Genomic DNA, 17,751 nt, shown 5'->3' on the forward strand with positions numbered 1-17,751 from the left:
GGAAGGGAACCAGGGGCCAGGCCTGGGGGTGGTGTCTGAGAGCCGGGCTTAACCTGAAAAGGTTGGTTAGATGCGAGAAGCAGTGCCCGTCAGGTGCAGGGGGCAGGGGAAGGGGACCAGAACAAGCAAATCGTGTGTGAAACTGCAGCCCTCACCAAGCAGCAAACCCACCACAGAGGAACGAGTATGTTTTACATGATTAGTGTTTATTTAAAATACTCCATCTGCAATTGATTTCAATTAAAAACTGACCAGTTTCACAGCTAGTAGCCTACATAGTAAGCAAAAAACCAAAGAAAAGAAAAAAATAATAAGAACCATTCAGTCAGTTTTCATTTCTATGCAGACGACAGGTCGTTTTGCACTGGTTTGGGGGCGGGACCCGGTACAGAGTCTCTACCGCGGGGGGAGGAGAGCACAGGGGAGAGTTCAGAGGGGCTCAGTTCAGGAAACGGGTCTTCCACATCTCAGTGTGTAGAGGTACGGGGGTCTGGGGTCTATGACAGCACTGCGTTGGACCTGCGGATGCCCACCAGGTTGTCCGCACTGAAGGATCTTCTCATAGCAGCTCTGCTCAGGTCTTTATACTTGTCTTCACACAGTCTGGAGATGGCCTGCAGCAGGGAAATACACCGTTAATAGATTCACCCACACAGACAAACAGTCAGTCAGCCCTGAACTGAGCATAGTGCACTGTCTCATTTTACATCTACAAGGTGGACCAAGGAGGTAGGTAAGAAATAACGGGACTAGCCAAGTACACAGGGCCACAGCTGGACTACAGTCTGTAACTGTGTGGACAGTGAGTGTAGACGTGTTCCAGACTCACCTCAAGTTTCTGCGCTCTCTCGTTGCTTAGAGGCTCGAGGGGGAAGCTGAGGTTGTTGTCGTCGGCCAGAGAGCGCAGGTCAAAGTAATACTTAGCGTAGACGCTGGCCGGGACGTTGATGTTGAACTGCAGCAGCTCCAGAAAGTGCCTCTCCATCTCGTTCCTGAAAGAGAAGGCAGTGTGAGCGAGGGTTAGGGAAGCTGCTGGTCTTGGCTGAGGACACAGTGCAGACACTTGAGTCCTTGAAAACCCCCTTACATGAATATTCTGATTCGAACTGATGACTTGAGGTTTCTCGAAGAAGCCCTAAGCCAGCTCCCTCTGCTCATCCCTGAGAACAGCTGAGGTACCAAATGTTCAGTGACTTGTGACTGACAAATGCTAAAGTCAACAGTCATCCGAATCTTTCCGTAGTAACTAAGGAATGGGCGGATATGGGAATTCTGGGCCAATGCAGATATCCTGTATTATTCATTCAGATTTAGCTTTTATTTATTTGGCTCCTGGGTGCCTCCTGCAGTGGCAGAGTGATGGACTGTGGTTTCCTACCCTCCATCAAATGCGTACAGCTATGTTCCTACATCAAATCTATCACTTTTCCAGGAGAGTAGAGGCTGTAACAAATGCCATCAACTCACTGTGGGGCACTAAGTTAGATCAGGTCCTGTGCGCAAATCCGAGCATCTCTCCCTCACGTCTGAGAGACCGCGGCATCCTCCGATGGTCTCCGTGGAGACGGTCTCCCGGATGCTTCAGGGATACGATGCACAAGGGCAGTGTTGGGAGAGGGGTGGGTGGGGGGATATATATCGGTCGCCAGGGGCAACAAATGGAGTGGGCGAGAGCCAGGGCCATTATGTCGGGGTGCTGAGAGCACTTGAGGCCAGCCAGCCCCCGAGGCGGACAAAGACGGCTTCAATGGGGATGAAAATAGACCCGAGAGAGCACGGGGCTGGGCCTGAGAGGAGAAAAGGGACGGGGCCCTCGCAAGAAAACACACGCAGGTAGAGCCCGACAAACAGAGGACAAAAGAATGCAGGCTCGGAGATGTACACACAAAGCATCGGCGCATCATTTGCACAGCTACCAGCCTGAGAGCATGTAGGACTTTTATAGGAGTGACACGGCGAGCCTTTCAGACAGGAGATGATACACCTGCACTGGCAGAGAAATGATGGGACGCTGCTAGGAGCATCAGGGTCAATAAATGCAGGGCTATTTAGCCCTCCACTTTATGAACACCATGTTTTGATATCCCAGCTTTCCTTATGACCACACTGTGGGTGAAAAGAAACAAAGCACTTCATTCTTCATTCATTCATTGTCTGTAAGCACTTATTCAGTTGAGGGTTGTGGTGGGTCCAGATCCTACCTGGAGTCATTGTGTGCAAGGTGGGAATACACCCTGGAGGGGGCGCCAGACCTTCACAGGGCAACACACACACACTCACACCTGCGGACACTTTTGGGTCGACAATTCACCTTCCAATGTGTGTTTTTTGGACTGTGGGGAAACTGGAGCACACGGAGGAAACCCACGCGGACACAGGGAGAACACACCAACTCCTCACAGACAGTCACCCGAAGGAAACCCACGCGGACACAGGGAGAACACACCACACTCCTCACAGACAGTCACCCGAAGGAAACCCACGCGGACACAGGGAGAACACACCACACTCCTCACAGACAGTCACCCGGAGGAAACCGAACGCAAACACAGGGAGAACACACCACACTCCTCACAGACAGTCACCCGGAGGAAACCCACGCGGACACAGGGAGAACACACCACACTCCTCACAGACAGTCACCCGAAGGAAACCCACGCAGACACAGGGAGAACACACCACACTCCTCACAGACAGTCACCCGGAGGAAACCCACGCGGACACAGGGAGAACACACCACACTCCTCACAGACAGTCACCCGAAGGAAACCCACGCAGACACAGGGAGAACACACCACACTCCTCACAGACAGTCACCCGGAGGAAACCCACGCAGACACAGGGAGAACACACCACACTCATCACAGACAGTCACCCGGAGCGGGAATCGAACCCACAACCCCCAGGTCCCTGGAGCTGTGTGACTGCAACACTACCTGCTGCCCCACCGTGCCGCCAAAACACTTCACTAAAACGAAAATGAACCCTTTTTAAAGCAACACTAAGTGAGATTTGGTTTTGTTGCTCCTGAGCTCCCCCTACAGTTTCAGAGTACAATTCACTTATATGCTCTGCAATCTAAGAGGAGAGGCAATGGGGTTGTTTCCTACCCTCCTCCGAACCCCTCCCATTTACATAGTGCAGTTTCTGCTGTGCTGAGCCTAGAGTAGCAACAACACAGGCTCTGTTCTAGCTGCTACAGCTCAGTGGAGAATCACAATGACTTTGAAGCTGTGATTTTAAGGTAGAAACACTACATAGTGTTGCTTTAAGTTTTCCTCCTTTGTGAGCTCACTGAGGTCACACTGATGTGATGGTGGTGTTAGTGTGTGTTGTGCTGGTACGAGTGGATCAGACACAGTTGTGGCAGCGGGACTTTTATACGCCTCAGTGACACTGCTGCACTGAGAATAGTCCACCGACCAAAAACATCCAGCCGACACCGTCCTGTGTCACTGATGGAGGACTAGAGAACGACCAACACACACCGTGCAGTGACAGATGAGCTACTGTCTCTGACTTTCCTATCTCATTGGTCCACCTTGTAGATGTAGTGTCTAATGGTTGCCTATTAGTAGAAATACCTAATGTTATTAACAGCTAATAATAGCAGACAGTGAGTGGACGCAGTGATTAAACACTGATCAAAGCCGAGAGCGGAAACTCCTGCCTCACACAGACGTTCTTGGCTGATGTCTGAAAACCTGGGCGCAGCTACAAGGTGCATGGTGACGACACATTGTAGCACTGCTCACACTGTTCCCCCACCCTCCCCACACTCACATGTCCTCCACAGTGATGTCTTTGAGGATCTGGCAGTAGTCCACGTTCCAGACGGCCTGATCGTCCCACACTTTTGAGGCCAGCAAGATGGCTCCCAGCACAATCCTCTTCCAGTTACACGGACAAATGTCCAACTCTGCGTAAGTCAGCAACCGCTCCAGATACACCTGCAGCCAAGAGAGAGAGAGAGAACAGAAGACATTGAGAGTGAGCAAAAGAGACAGAAGAGTGATAGAAAGCGGTAGAAAACAAAAAGACAAAGAAAGTAGGGAGAGTGAAAATGAGACAAAAATAGAAAAACAAAACAGAGACAAGGACAAAGAAAAGTAAGCAAAAGACATAGAAAGCAGAGATAAAAAGAATAGAGAAAATGCGACAAACATATACAGAGAGAGAACGAGAAAAAGAGAGAGAGAGAAAGAAAGAGAGAAAAAGAACAAGAGAAAGAGAGAGAACGAGAAAAAGAACGAGAGAGAGAGATTGATTAATAATGCCATACAGTCACTGTAGGTGTTATCCCTGAGGTCACATAACACCTACACACAAGCTTTTCAAAAATATCTGTAAAACAGCTGTCAGGACTTCCCTTGCATCTCCAGAGGGGGGTAACTTTACAGGAGGAAGAGCCTCTTTAATGATGATCTAGTTCACAGAACTGAAATGTCCCCCTAAATACAGGACTGTGCGTGTTTTCCGCACCTGAGAAAATGAGACTTAAAAAGCTGTCTATCTGAGCAGTAAGTGTTTATTAAAAACCCTAACATTAGAATAAAAACAAACCCCGTTATTCCAGTGAGAGTGATGCTGTGTGTGTGTGTGTGTGTTGGTTTAACTGCATTTGTATCTATAGTAATTATAAACTTTTATACAAGTACAATGCTTATTGAGAACAGAAATCATTGTAAATAACCTCAGGTGTCTAATACTTTTCCACAGTACCACCACTGCCCATGAAACTAACACTGACCCTATCCGGCTCGGGCTCTAATGACCTGCTGCCCTCTGGTGGCGCATGGGAGTACCTTCAGGGCGCAGTATTTGGATTCCAGATCAAAATCAGAACATTTTATCTGTGAAAGTTCTTCCGGATTTGCACCGTTTAAAAAAAAAAGAATAGCAAAATACATTAAGAACAAAGACAAAAAGAAACATTCCGTATGTGGTGTGGTGTGATGAGGTGAAGTGTAGATACCAGTGTAACAATGGCACACTCCGCGGTGAGCTGAGCAGCGCTGAACAGTGTTCGGACGAACCGGTAAATCAGCTTGTGTTCAGGGTCCGTGCGCGAGTAATCGTCAGGAACCTGCTCCCTCTGAGAAAACAATGTTTAAACATGAGCCAAACCCCTCTTTATTCACACACCACACAGAAGTCTAAATAATGAATCACAGCACTGAAAACTAGAGGACGACGATACGGCCACAATTTATATCACAGTATATTTCTTAATTGTGGTCAATACAATGTAACTCTTGGCTCTGTCAATATTAATATTTGTAAACTAACTTTAAAACTGAGAGCAGTGAAGTAACAACAGTGCCCTGTAATTACCGTCAGTCGGTGACAGATGCTGTAAATAACGTTCACTGAAGTATTGAAAATGTGTTTAAAAATCATATTGTTATTGAAACATTTTATATTGCAATATATAATCCATACTGAATTATGGTCCAGCCTTATTGGGAACCTGATAATAGTAGTAGTAATAATAATAATAATTCATTCATTAAGTGCTTATCCAGTTCAGGGTCACGGTGGGTCCAGAGCCTACCTGGAATCATTGGGCACAAGACGGGAATACACCCTGGAGGGGGCGCCAGTCCTTCACAGGGCAACACAGACACACACACACCTACAGACACTTTTGAGTCGCCAATCCACCTACCAATGTGTGTTTTTGTAATAATAATAATAATAATAATAATAATAATAATAAAATATGTTGATCTTCATATTTTTGCCTCAATGTCTCAATATTTGGACTTAAGTGCTTTTTTGAAAACTATGTTTCACTTTTCATGAACTAAGTTATGAAATACACAGGAGGTCCTCGGGTTACGTCAGTCCTGAGTTACGATGTTTCGTGGTTACGACACGTCTCCCATTTACTGTATTAAGCCTTGTTTTGACTTAAGTGGTTTTGCGTCGTAAACGTCGTAACGTGAACTTCGTGTGTGGTGTGCGCGGCGCGGCGGAAGAATACACGGTTACGCGGCTCGGGACCGAGGAGGATAGGTGTTAGGAGAGGATAAGTGCTTACAGTATGTTATTTACGTAGAGTAGGTACGACGTGACGTAGGAACAGATCAACGTCGTAAGTCGAGGACCCCCTGTATTGTGTTTAAAATACATTTTTTGCTTGAAACTAATAAGATTAAAAAAATATTGTAGCTGCTTCACAGAAATGGGCTTCCACAGAGAGGATGGAAATAAATACGGTGTATAAAAATAGTTCAGAGAGACAGCCGTGAGGAAGCAGTGAAGCTCTGATCTTGAAAGACACCTGAGCCAGTTTAAATCTTAGAGAAATTAAAGCAGTGTTTAAAACATGGGGCTATTAATAAACTGGAGCAAAGTGGAGACAATCAAGTGTGTTCCTGTGCTCAGATGATCTTCCAGCATGGATTACTCCTGCGTCCGCGTCAGACATGATACGCACTGTGACATTCACTCAGTTTGACGATGAGACACACAACGGCTGTAGTCTGCTGCAGTAAGAGATCACTTACAGACAGAGGATGCTTCTTTTCATCGAAGATGTCCAGCGACCTGTCCGAGTCCCTGACAAATAAAAAAAATACTTCACATTTCATTTTAAAAGTAAAAATCATAAACTGTTAACTCTTTATTAAACGCTAACTATTTACAGATTAAAGTACAGCCAATGAAATGGTGACTGCTGAAAAAATGGAGACTGGGTCACCTACCTGTTTTTGATGTGGTAGTATATTGCTAGTGTAACACTGGAAAACAGAGAGAAAAAATAATCAGCATTACAACACAAAAGATATGTAAACATATTCATTCATTGTATGTAGCCACTTAATCCAGTTCAGGGTTGTGTTGGATCTGGAGCCTACCCAGAATCACTGGGTGCAAGGTGGAAACACACCCTGGAGGGCGCACCAGTCTTTCGCAGAGCGACACACACACACACACACACACACACACACACACACGAGTCGCCAATCCACCTACCAACGTGTGTTTTTGGACCATCGGAGGAAACTGGAGCCCCCAGAGAGAACACATCAAACTCCTCACAGACAGTCACCCAGAGCGGGGCCCAAACCCACAACCTAAAAATTTCATATATAACTAATAATTATACAACTTTATATAACTAACGTAAACATGACGCAGCCTTTAAATAACTTTACGGCCACACTTTTTACCTTTTTTGGATCAGACACTGATATCTCTATAGTTTTATTTATTCATTAGTTTCTATATTATAGTGTGTTTATGCCTATATTCTTTACTTGTGTTGTATAGTTTCTAACTTTATTTTACTTGTGTCTTAAAGGCTAAGCACCAGCTCTATGAAAGTGTCAAACAAATAAACACAGTGGAATTTGAGTTCCTAACTTGTGTTTATTGATAGTCAGAAAACATGTTATTTCTTACTAATTCAAGGAATAAGGTTTAAAAGACCGTTGGTCCCCCCCCCCCCCCAACGGTGTTCAGAAACTCTAATAGGCGTCTTGCCTGTGACGTAGATGGTGGACAACAACTCTAGAAGCTGCACTTAATTTAATGCAAAATGACGAAAAGGTGTGTTGTTTTTGGCTGCAATCATTCAATGTACAGTGGGACATCTGTGAACAAATGGCCCAAAGATCCCAAAATATCCAGAAAATGGACTAAATTTGTCAACTTTAAACGAGCACTTTGGAAAGGACCCTCCGCTCACTCCGTTATCTGTAGCTCATTTCACTGGCACTTTTCCAACAATATGGACATGTAAGGACACCAACGAAAGGTGTTCAAGAGCCTCTGTAACATGGAGGTAAACAGGGTAAGGACACTCACTTCGCCTGTTTTAGTTGGTGTTAGTTAACGTTAGCTTGACTCGCTAAACTCGGTGGCTCAGATTATACTCGGCTACGTAGCTGCATTACGGAGGTTTATAGTGTCGGATGAATTCGAGTTCGACTTCGATCACATTTACAAGAATAACGGTACCTCTACATTTGAGTTTAGCTTATTGCTAGGCTATTGTCATGAATAATGTTGGTTATTTAGCTAGATACTGTCATAACAGTCAGTCATAACGGTGTTTTACCGCGGCGTTGTTCAGCTGTTGTCCACCAGTGACGTCACGGTCGCGTTCAAGAATTTCCGTAGCGAGCTCGAGTTTTTCAGTCAATTTAATAAAATTGTCAGTTTTAAAGCAAATTAAGCTGCTATTTTCATTTTAATTCATACTTATATCTGTCAGTAACTAAGATAATGTGAAATATTCATGGAGGTCCGTTAAGTGGTGCTTAGCCTTTAATTGTTTGCATGTTAGTGGAGGACTAGCACAAAGAAAAACATCACTCTACAGTGTAACTGCAATAAAACTCTTGAATCTTGAAATGAATGTGACATGGCCCAAATCCAACCAATCAGAACAAGCCAAACAGCTGGCTCAGTTACCATGCAGGAGATGAAGAACACCACCACAAAGCAGGAAAGCGGGAGTGTATAACACAAGCAGGAGTGGACACACAGAGCTGATCACTTCTCTTCACTGAGCAGCACAACTGCTGACAGCAGCAGAGGGATTTAAACCTCACAAACACCTCAAAAGTCACTGGGCGGCACTTGTCTCTGCAGCAGAATAATGAGCCAAAGCAAATCCTCCTTCAGCGTCAGAAAGGGAATTAATCAATCCCTGTCCTAAACACAGAGCAGATTACGTGCTGCAGACAGGAGTGAAGACTAAAGGACTGACAATAATAAAAAAAGCATGAAAAGAGAATCATTCTCAACATCTTGTTGTCGTCTGAGGGTCTTAAATGTGGAATCATTGGCTCCTGTGTTCTCGTTAATACTGCGTGAAGTGTGTATTAAAGACTAGGGGCATTGGGTATTCATTTTTGGATCCAATTTTTCATTGTATCAAGAACCACACGGGTCTACATTTCAAACTGTCTGCTCACCATTTGATTGTGCTTTTGAGGTTGGGCTGACTGACCGTGCTGTCGTCAATAAATATCGTGGAGCAGGAACTGTATTTTTTGGAGAGAGGACCAGGTGAGACCTGGAAAGGAGAGAAAACCAGTCATTAAGGCCATGAAGGACTTTTAAATCTGATCACTGATACTGAGAGTGGATATATGAAGCACGTACGTGATTTATATGATTGCTTTTCCTCTTATCTCGCACTGAAAGACAAAAAGACACAGCTTTGACACAATCACCAGCACTTCCACACGGCTTCAGATATACTGTGCCTCAGATATAAGAAATACAGAATATATCAAATTGTCCTTAAGATACATGTATTATCATAAGTTTATATTGCGATATATGCATTGATTTTGCTCAGTAACGGTTTCAATATTAATAGGAATGACCACAATACAATACCCAGGACCCCTGGCCCTGGACGGCTAAGGCATCCCCTGGGGATTGAACCCTTGCACCGCTCGAGAGCTCTGCATATCAATTCTTAATGATGCAACTGTCAACATCACGTCACGCTGCCAAAACCGAGTAGTTCATTGTGCATGTTCTTAAATGAAAGGCCTCTGAAGGTGTAAAAGTTGCCACTCACCATCCGTCTGTGACTTGCTGAGGAAGATGGTGCTCGCTCGGGCGTGATCAGAAGGATTGGACTCTAAAGCTAAATCTAAAATCAGGAGGAAAAGGAAAGAAGATGAAACCAAAGGAAGACATCCACAATAATAAAGCATTTCTTTGCTGTCAAAAGAAAGTGAGAAAAGAAAAGCAAAACAATCATTTAAGTCATGTCACACCGGGCACAATGAGCTCATTGTGTGGCACCAGACGAGAACACAGTTCCCTCACACTCTCCATGGCCCTCCTACACCGGAGTGCCAACAAGACGAGGGAAGGGGCTCACACCAACCCAGACGCGACACAAAATCAGTGAGAGAACTGCAAGAACACCCTTTAAAAAGGAGCGACAGGTCATTGTTATCACCAAACAGTAGCAAAGGATATCGCTGACCACTCTGCAGTCCACAGAGCAGGTCCCCTACATAGGGACGGCCACAATTAAAGGGGACATATTATGAAAAACTGGTTCAGTGCACGTGTGCAGTAAAATGTGTATCTGGATTCCATCAAAACACACACTGTGAATCCAGACCACTCAGTTTTCTGTGTGCTGCGCAAGTCTGAAAAAAATGGGCTGAAATGAGCTGTTCTGATTCAGCTCTGCTTCTGACATCAAGAATTGCCCCGCCCCTTCGTCTGAGTCTGTCCAATCACAGCACTGGACCTGTGTTTATGTGAGCGCGCAAAGATGAGGTTAAATGCAGCAAAACAGACTCAACGAGCACGGAGAAATCAGGCACCGAGTAAAAACTGAGAAAACAAGAACGGAGAAGAAAGAGAACCGAGAGAAAACAGCTAAAAACCAGAGTTTCTGCTCCTCGCTCCTCACTGCTGTGTGCTCGGGGAGTGAGTGAACAACGAGTGGCTCATTATCGGAGCAGGCCCTGAAAGTGGCCATTCTGAATAAAGGCTATTTAGATGAGGAGGATGTGTTCACTTGTGGAAACCCACTGCCGCACCCATTAGGAAGTGTGTGAAGATTTCAACGTGTCCGTTTCAGCACCCCGCTGCCTGTCATGGTCCAGTTCCAGTCGGGGGTCTGTGCATTGGTGAATAGAGGAAGATGGGCAGGTAAAAGCACTTGAAGATGGCCTTAATGATCGGTGCCATTGTTGGGCTTAAGTGTCTCCAGAGTGATCAATAGGTCACAATGTCCACTGTGGGATCAGAGAGAGTGCAGAGCACTGGCTGCTTTCTGAGAGGCTGTAAAAGTAGCTGTAAGCTGCATTACAGCTGAGCACATCATTCAGCACTTGCTCAGCATTCAGCCCACTTTCCGTTCAAATAACCGGTTCTTGATCCAGTTCTCTTCAGGAACGTTGGTGCTGTCCGGTGAACCTGCGTTTTCACCAGTTTTGATGGGAACAAAGAATCATCAGTGGGAGAAGCTATGGGAGCTTGGTTCTAATTTGCTGTGTCTCAAATTAGCTTCATTATCTCGGCATGCACACACAGATGCCAATATGGTTCCTGCTGAAGGACCTTCTGTTCTTTGGTTCTAGCTGGGAACAGACTTCTCTGGTTCAGGAACCAATATATGTTGGTGGAAACGGGCCAAACGATTCCAAATTAGGTTCATGCACGAGAAACAAAACGGTTCCACCTTGGTGGAAAAGGTCCACAATGGCAGCCCTGCTTATTTGTATAGTGTGATGTTCTTTCCCGAGCTGGGAACAGAACCCTAGACACAGAGGGCTGTGAGAATTCCCATTCGTGAGGTGGGCGGAGAAAATGAATCGGTCTTGTACCTCACAGCATTTCATATAACCAATGCACCCCCTCTGACTGCATGTCATCATTTGTAGTAATCACATACAAGCTTTAATACCTGATGTTTTTGGACAATCTCATGCCTCAACTGTCCTCTACATGGGCAACTGTCCGATCTTATAGCACCTACAGGCCAATCTCCCAGCAGCTGAGTGTGCCAAGTCTGGACTGACATACGCTGTGTCAAAAATAACCCCGGGGGGAGGACGGGGCAAGGCGCTTTCACGGAAAAAGACTTGCCTCTATTGGGAAAGCTAGAAATGGGCAAAATTTGGCATTTTTACAGATATCTTTCAGATCTTTTGTCGACATTAGCTGTAATTAATTCTTTATGGTCTTGTTTATCTCAGTAGCTGATAGTGCAGCACTGATTTAGCTTTTTGCATGAGCTGTTGAGGTAGAGAGTATACACACTGCTGTGTTTGTGTAGTAGACATGACAACTCCTGGTTCCCATCACCACCACAGTAAACAAATCAGAGTAGGTTTCTCTAATAATGAACCATCTCCATTAAACTGAGCAGAAATTTAGCTTAATCAGTGAAACCCTCCGTTTAAAGTCGCCTCTTTTGGCCGATCCTCCGAGAGACAGAGGGTAAGTGTGAGTGCAGCTGTCACAACCTTCAATGGAATGCCACAAATAGCTCGGATAGCACAGATATTTGGAAATCTCTACTGGTCCTCTATGCCCTATCCCTGTTCCTCTCGTCTGGAAAAACTCAGGGGAACAGCCTGGAATGCCCTTTCTGCTCAGATCCGTGAGCAGCTGCATCAGGAGACACCACAGGGCTGGGTATCGTGTGCTCAGAGTAAATAAGACTATTTCACGTACCGAAATGCACGTGCACAGGAAGCTACCCCTACACAGGTTTCCTTGGGGGCAAAACAAACAGCCGTAAAAGTCTGCAAACAGTTCCAGACGGACACCATACGTCCTTCCTACACTCCAAACGAGAGCTTTGGGTTTCATCTGTGTGCATCAGGTCTTATTTCCACACTTTTACAAAGCTCCCTGATGACAATATCAGTGACTAGAACTTTTCATTAGGGCAGGAGCTAAAAGACAAATGGAAATTACACTGTCAAATGGATCTGGATCCCGGGGACAGGGTCTTACCAGTGTAAGTGCAAATGCATTCCCCAGATATTGGGCAATAACGTGGTCAAAGCTATTGACTGTAGAGCAGACCTTCACCCAGTAACTAAAGAACACCACCACACCTATGAGGCTCTTAAAAGTAACATGACACGCAAGACGAGGAACTCAGGGAACCGGATAACAGCACGTGATGTGCACCTACCACTCATGAGAATACAAAATAAATAGTAGTGCATTGTACGTCAAAGAGTCCAGAGAGTCCTAATGAGTTAAAACCAGCTCCGGTGCCCTGAGGCTCCATTACACAAAAAGCTGGTGCAGGCCACTAACCTCCACAGATAAACACTGAGAACAGACATGGAGATGGATTCTCCCTCTTCTCCAGAGTGGAACACAGTTGTGGGTCTTAATAAAAAGACAGTCCCACTGTCTTAACAGCCCTGTTCGGAACGGCCACTTGCAGCTCCTGTTCCTTTAAATGATAACAAGCCGCTCACTGCTAACTCAGACTCGAGCGCACAGCCGTGAGGAGAGACGAGCAGAAGCTCTGGTTTTTAGTCGTTTTCGCTCAGTTCTCTTTCTTCGCCATTCACATTTTCTCCGTTTTTACTCAGTGCTTGTTGTGTCTGTTTTGCTGTGTTTAACCTCGTCTCTGCACTGTCACTCAAACGTGGGTCCGACACTGAATGGACAGACTCAGGTGAGGGGGCGGGATAACACTCAAGTCTCTGCACTTAATGTCAGAAATAGAACAGAACCAAAACGTCTCGTTTTATAGCATGACCTCTGACCTGCAGTCTGACTGGGTGGTCTTGTTTCACATTGCGTGGGGTGGTGGGCTTCAGACCCACACATTAATGAGCACATGCACAGAACTTGTGAATTGTTTATAATATGTCCCCTTTAAGTTGTAAGGTGGGAAATCTGACCTAACAACCCAATGCTTGAAAAGGAACTGGACCACTTAGAAGTAACTAAATCCCCATGAACACTGTAGAAGGCAACAACACAAACACAACTAACTGGTGGCATGTCAGGGTATTCTGTGTGTCCAAGCCTTAAAGACAACAACCTGGAAAAACAGACTTGTCTTGTTGGCCCAAATCAAAAATTTTGGCCAATGCTAATGCTCTGGAGGTCAGAGACCGTTACATCCTGCATATTCTCACTGAAATGTTCCAATATCTAGTCTAAATTCTTACCAGAGAATAGGAGGACAAAAAAAAGCCACCTAGAAACGTTAGGGCATGAGGACGTGAAGCCGAACAGAAGCCCTACCGTCTGGCAGCTCCCTGTCGCTGATGTGCTGCAGGTACGGTCCCGTGTCGTCGCTCAGCTCAGTGTTTATTTGGTAGTCCTCCAGGTGATCTGCTTGCCGTGGAAGTTTCGGGCTCCCACTGGGAGACACGCAGCAGGACACTGTATTACCCATGACACACTGCTCCCAATACCACGCTCGGAAAGTGTGTCAGATTCCTCGGGAAAGGACGCCAGGAGGAGAGAAGCTGTTGCTGCTGCTCTCACTGGAAAAACCAGACAAGAAATTCAAGGTGGATGCTCTTACACGCCGTTCAATCTCCAGAAAAAGGATTGTTAGAAAACAGACGTCTGACCTCTCGCTGTTTTACATTTAAACGGAGAACACACTACAGACTGTTATTTTAGAGCACTTTCAACGGCGGGTCTGTCCTAAAAAATACACATATGATAAATATATGAGGAACTCCTCCGCTCTTATCTTTCTGAACTGAGCTGGGGATGAACACACGAGGTTTAACAACAGTGTGCTTTCTACAGAGTTGGGGTTTCTTTCTGAATGAAGAGAAAAGCTGATTTGGGGACAATTACACCCAGGTTTGGCAGGGAGGTCAGATAATATACGACTTACCGTCTCGTAATATTGACCTACTCTCACACAAATTTTAAATTATGTCATAAAAATGAATATCTCATATTAATTATTGACTCTGTAATAACACACCGTCTCTTAATAATGGTTTAATTTCTCACAACAGTGAGAACCTCATAATGATAATTTACCCTCTCATAACTGTGACTTACTCTATCAAAGTTATAATTTATCATCTCATAAAAGAGTAGTAGTAACTATTCTGTGATTTATCACGTGATATCACTTGTGCCTATGACTAACGGTGGCTATTTCATTAAAACTTATCTATATCATTAACTTAATTAAACATAATTGAGGACTGCAACCTCAATACCTTACTGTCCTATAATAATAATAATAATTATTTTCTGTGTCATATTAATGATTTACAACCTCATTTCTAATTTAAAAACAGTCGCACTTTCTCAAGAGGACTTATCTCGTACTATCTCATAAAATCAAAGTGGGATATCAGTATTACAGGAGAGGACATTTTAATTACAGGGAGTACAACACACCCCAGAGAATGAGGGAAGAGAACCCGTTTACCTGAGGTGGTCCAGCTTCCAGGGAATGAAGTCGAGGGGCATAGGGATGAATTAGGGCCGACCCTGAGCTGCAGAGCTGAGGGAGATGGTCACCATTGAGCAGTGGGCAGCCAACAGCAAGGGCTCTACATTCCAGTCTATTTGAGGGTGTGCTCTCATTTACACACGGACTGCTGCTCTAAATAAGCGGCGGGCAGACCGTTCCAGCAGCCGGCCAGCTTTTACCAAGAGGCTCTGGTAATAAAAAAAATACGGGGTTGTGGTCGCTTCACGACGACTTATCCTTCATATGAGTCCCAAAACCTCGCTGAGTCGCCGGGCGAGTTACATGGTCATTTATCCGCTCCACACAGCGGCGTCGCTTCGGCCCTCGGAGCCAGCGTTCATTCACGGAAGCATAGTTGTCAAAAGAAAGGACTTAAACTCACTTTTAAGAGAGCTATGTCATCCTCAAAGTCCAGCTTCTGAGCTTTTAAACAGTCCCAGGTCCAAAGCGGGAGAGAGCCGCCGGATGTGAGCTGTGAAACCAGGCGAGTTTGAAGACTCGACGGCCGGATTAAGCAGCTACTCGATGGCGAGGTTGAGTTTGAGGCGAAGAGGCCTCCAAAGCCGAGGCTCGCTCTTCACCTCCGAATGAATCACCACCATAAATGACCCCCACGTCTACTTTCTTTCTATATTTTGAATTAAACTCTCCCTCGGCCGAGTCTTCTCATGGTCCGCCGTTATCTCCTCCTGCTCCTCCTCCTTAAACACCGGTCACTAAAGCTGGGAGTCGACCCCTGAGAAAGAGTCGACTCCTCGTTTCCTTGATTCCAGGTAAACAGAGCGGATAGAGTCGACTCCAATGCTTCACATTCGATAGGGATACCAAATGAATCACTACTCTCTATGTAGTAGACATTCATTCATTCATTGATCATTTAGTATTCACTTGCACACACAGACCAACAAAGACGTTAGAGAGCAAAGCAAATTTAAATCCCCACAAAACCACTGGCGTGGTTAGCAATATTAGTAGTGCTGAAACAGAAAGTGAAGAATCAGATACAGTTCAATTCTGCTAAATTTATCCTTCCCTTGCTGTAATACCGCATTTAATTTTAACCTTACTACTTTTACGTCTTGGAATTGAGATTATTGTAAGGAATCGATTCTTCTAAGCGACTCATCGCTTTGAATCTGAAGTGGAGTCGACTCGAGAATTTCTGGAATCGAACAGCTTTAGCTCTCCGTTTATCCCAACGACGCCATTTTAGGGACCGCCCTCTTTTAATTCCCTAAAAACCTATTGGTTACTGAACCATAACAAAATCAAAATACTCGAAACGATTGGTTGACACTGCTGCCACTCAACTGGAATTCTACAGGAGCTTTTAGTGAAACCGCCCATTTGCTCCTTTAAAGAATGTCAGTGTATAACTTTATATAAATAAAATTTATATAAAGTCATTACAGATATTGGAATCAAAAATTTGCCGGAAACATTTTTAAATACCACTATCTACAGGATTTTTAAAGGGCCCCTATGTTACATTTTCTTGCTTATTTAGCTCTAAAACCCCAATCTGGTTAAGGATTAAACACTGTAAACAAACAATAAACAAGGATATATCAATATGCAATTCGTCCCCACCTCTCCGCTGCTTTATCCCTTGGAATTAAATGAGCTCTTATTTTTCTTTCTGCATTTTTAACACTGAAATATGTAAATTATCTTTGTGCAGATTGGCTACTTTTGGTTATGCCTTATTCCAAAGGAAATCCAAGCCTATATTTTTCCTTGTATGGGCTCTTTTGGGAGTGATGATTCATTCATTCATTGATGAACCTTTAACACTCACAGCCAATAGTTTATTGAAATGTTTAGTGAATTTCTGATGCTACACTTACATGTTGAGAGATTTCAGGCCTCCTGGACACAGGGAAACTGTCTGTAAGAATCTGGTCACACCCCTGGCCTCTCACTGTCCACGTATAAGATTATTTTACGAGGCCTGGGCTGAACTGAGTTTCTATTTGTGTCCCACGTCCATGCGAATGGTGTGAAATATCATCTGGGATCAAATGCATCGATTCTCAGTGTGTTGGACAGAGGTTGCCAGGTCTTCTCCTCTCCTCACTCAGCAGGCCTGTTCATGCTGATTAATGAGGTGTAGGCTGTGCCAGATCAGAGTCTACAGAGCTACAGATGAGCAGCAGCAAAGGTGTACTACATGGCCAAAAGTGTGTGGACACATCCTATATCCTTTCATCTTCTGGAGGATAATAATGGGGAATTTACATAATTTTGATCTTCTTTATGTTCAATGTTGTCTTCACTAAAGTCAAAATACGTCCAAAACAGAGTCCTGCTCGGTTCAACTCTGTGTTTAGGTTCTCCTCCATGTTGCAGATTGGATGGGGCAGAGTCACGTGACTACAGTCCAGTAGTGTAGTTTTAAAGAGACAGTACATGAACACAGTGTGGACGACTGTGATTCATTTTCCAGTGAGACCCTTCCCACTGCACCATGCTTTCCATCAGCCACAATAAGAGACCCCCCACAGACTGAGGATCCCAGCTCTGGAATGAAGAGCACTCATCAGAAAATAATTGGATGCTGGGAGCAGAGCAGGTTCAAGTTATTCTGTGTCAAATAAGTTATGTGGTGAAAGAAACTGATGTGGGGAGATTACTTCTCCAGTCTGACTCACTCTGCTCTGGTAGGTTCACTGACATTGCAGCCAGAATGGTTTAACAGGATGGCGTTAATATGTGTACAATACAATTTAACGCATGAAAGCCATCGATCACGTTGCCGACATGAGCACCTGGTAGTCAGTATACGCCCTTATCTCCTTGTAATGTGTGCATTTGGCTACTTTAAA

The 17,751-nt window shown here is 44.8% G+C and overlaps 1 protein-coding gene across 3 annotated transcripts; it reads right to left on the reverse strand.

Annotated features, from left to right (window-relative positions):
• Window positions 1-204: 204 nt before the first annotated feature.
• ccnyl1 (cyclin Y-like 1) lies at window positions 205-16,938 on the reverse strand. Of its 3 annotated transcripts, none has more exons than XM_066686776.1 (11): window positions 16,774-16,938; window positions 13,720-13,964; window positions 9,548-9,622; window positions 9,121-9,155; window positions 8,931-9,031; window positions 6,711-6,746; window positions 6,513-6,564; window positions 4,976-5,095; window positions 3,784-3,950; window positions 830-992; window positions 205-614 (listed from the first exon to the last, which is right to left on the reverse strand). In XM_066686776.1, the coding sequence occupies exons 2-11, from the start codon at window positions 13,871-13,873 to the stop codon at window positions 498-500; spliced, it is 1,020 nt and encodes a 339-aa protein (XP_066542873.1). In that variant the 5' UTR covers window positions 13,874-13,964; window positions 16,774-16,938; the 3' UTR covers window positions 205-497. The 3 variants fall into 3 exon arrangements, with proteins under 3 accessions (XP_066542873.1, XP_066542872.1, XP_066542871.1); XM_066686775.1 differs by lacking the exon at window positions 16,774-16,938 and adding an exon at window positions 15,309-15,716; XM_066686774.1 differs by lacking the exon at window positions 16,774-16,938 and adding an exon at window positions 14,882-15,715.
• Between the last annotated feature and the right edge of the window lie 813 nt (window positions 16,939-17,751).

The sequence above is a fragment of the Hoplias malabaricus genome, chromosome 12, assembly GCF_029633855.1.
Source record: "Hoplias malabaricus isolate fHopMal1 chromosome 12, fHopMal1.hap1, whole genome shotgun sequence".
In the NCBI taxonomy this organism is placed as follows: domain Eukaryota; kingdom Metazoa; phylum Chordata; class Actinopteri; order Characiformes; family Erythrinidae; genus Hoplias; species Hoplias malabaricus.

Coding starts and splice junctions, on each gene's coding strand:
- ccnyl1 (XM_066686776.1), bottom strand. CDS start 13,873: ATGGGTAATACAGTGTCCTGCTGCGTGTCTCCCAGTGGGAGCCCGAAA. Junction 9,623..13,719: donor CGACAGGGAGCTGCCAGACG/GTAGGGCTTCTG, acceptor TCCTGATTTTAG/ATTTAGCTTTAGAGTCCAAT. Junction 3,951..4,975: donor AGTGTGCCATTGTTACACTG/GTATCTACACTT, acceptor TCTTGGCTGCAG/GTGTATCTGGAGCGGTTGCT.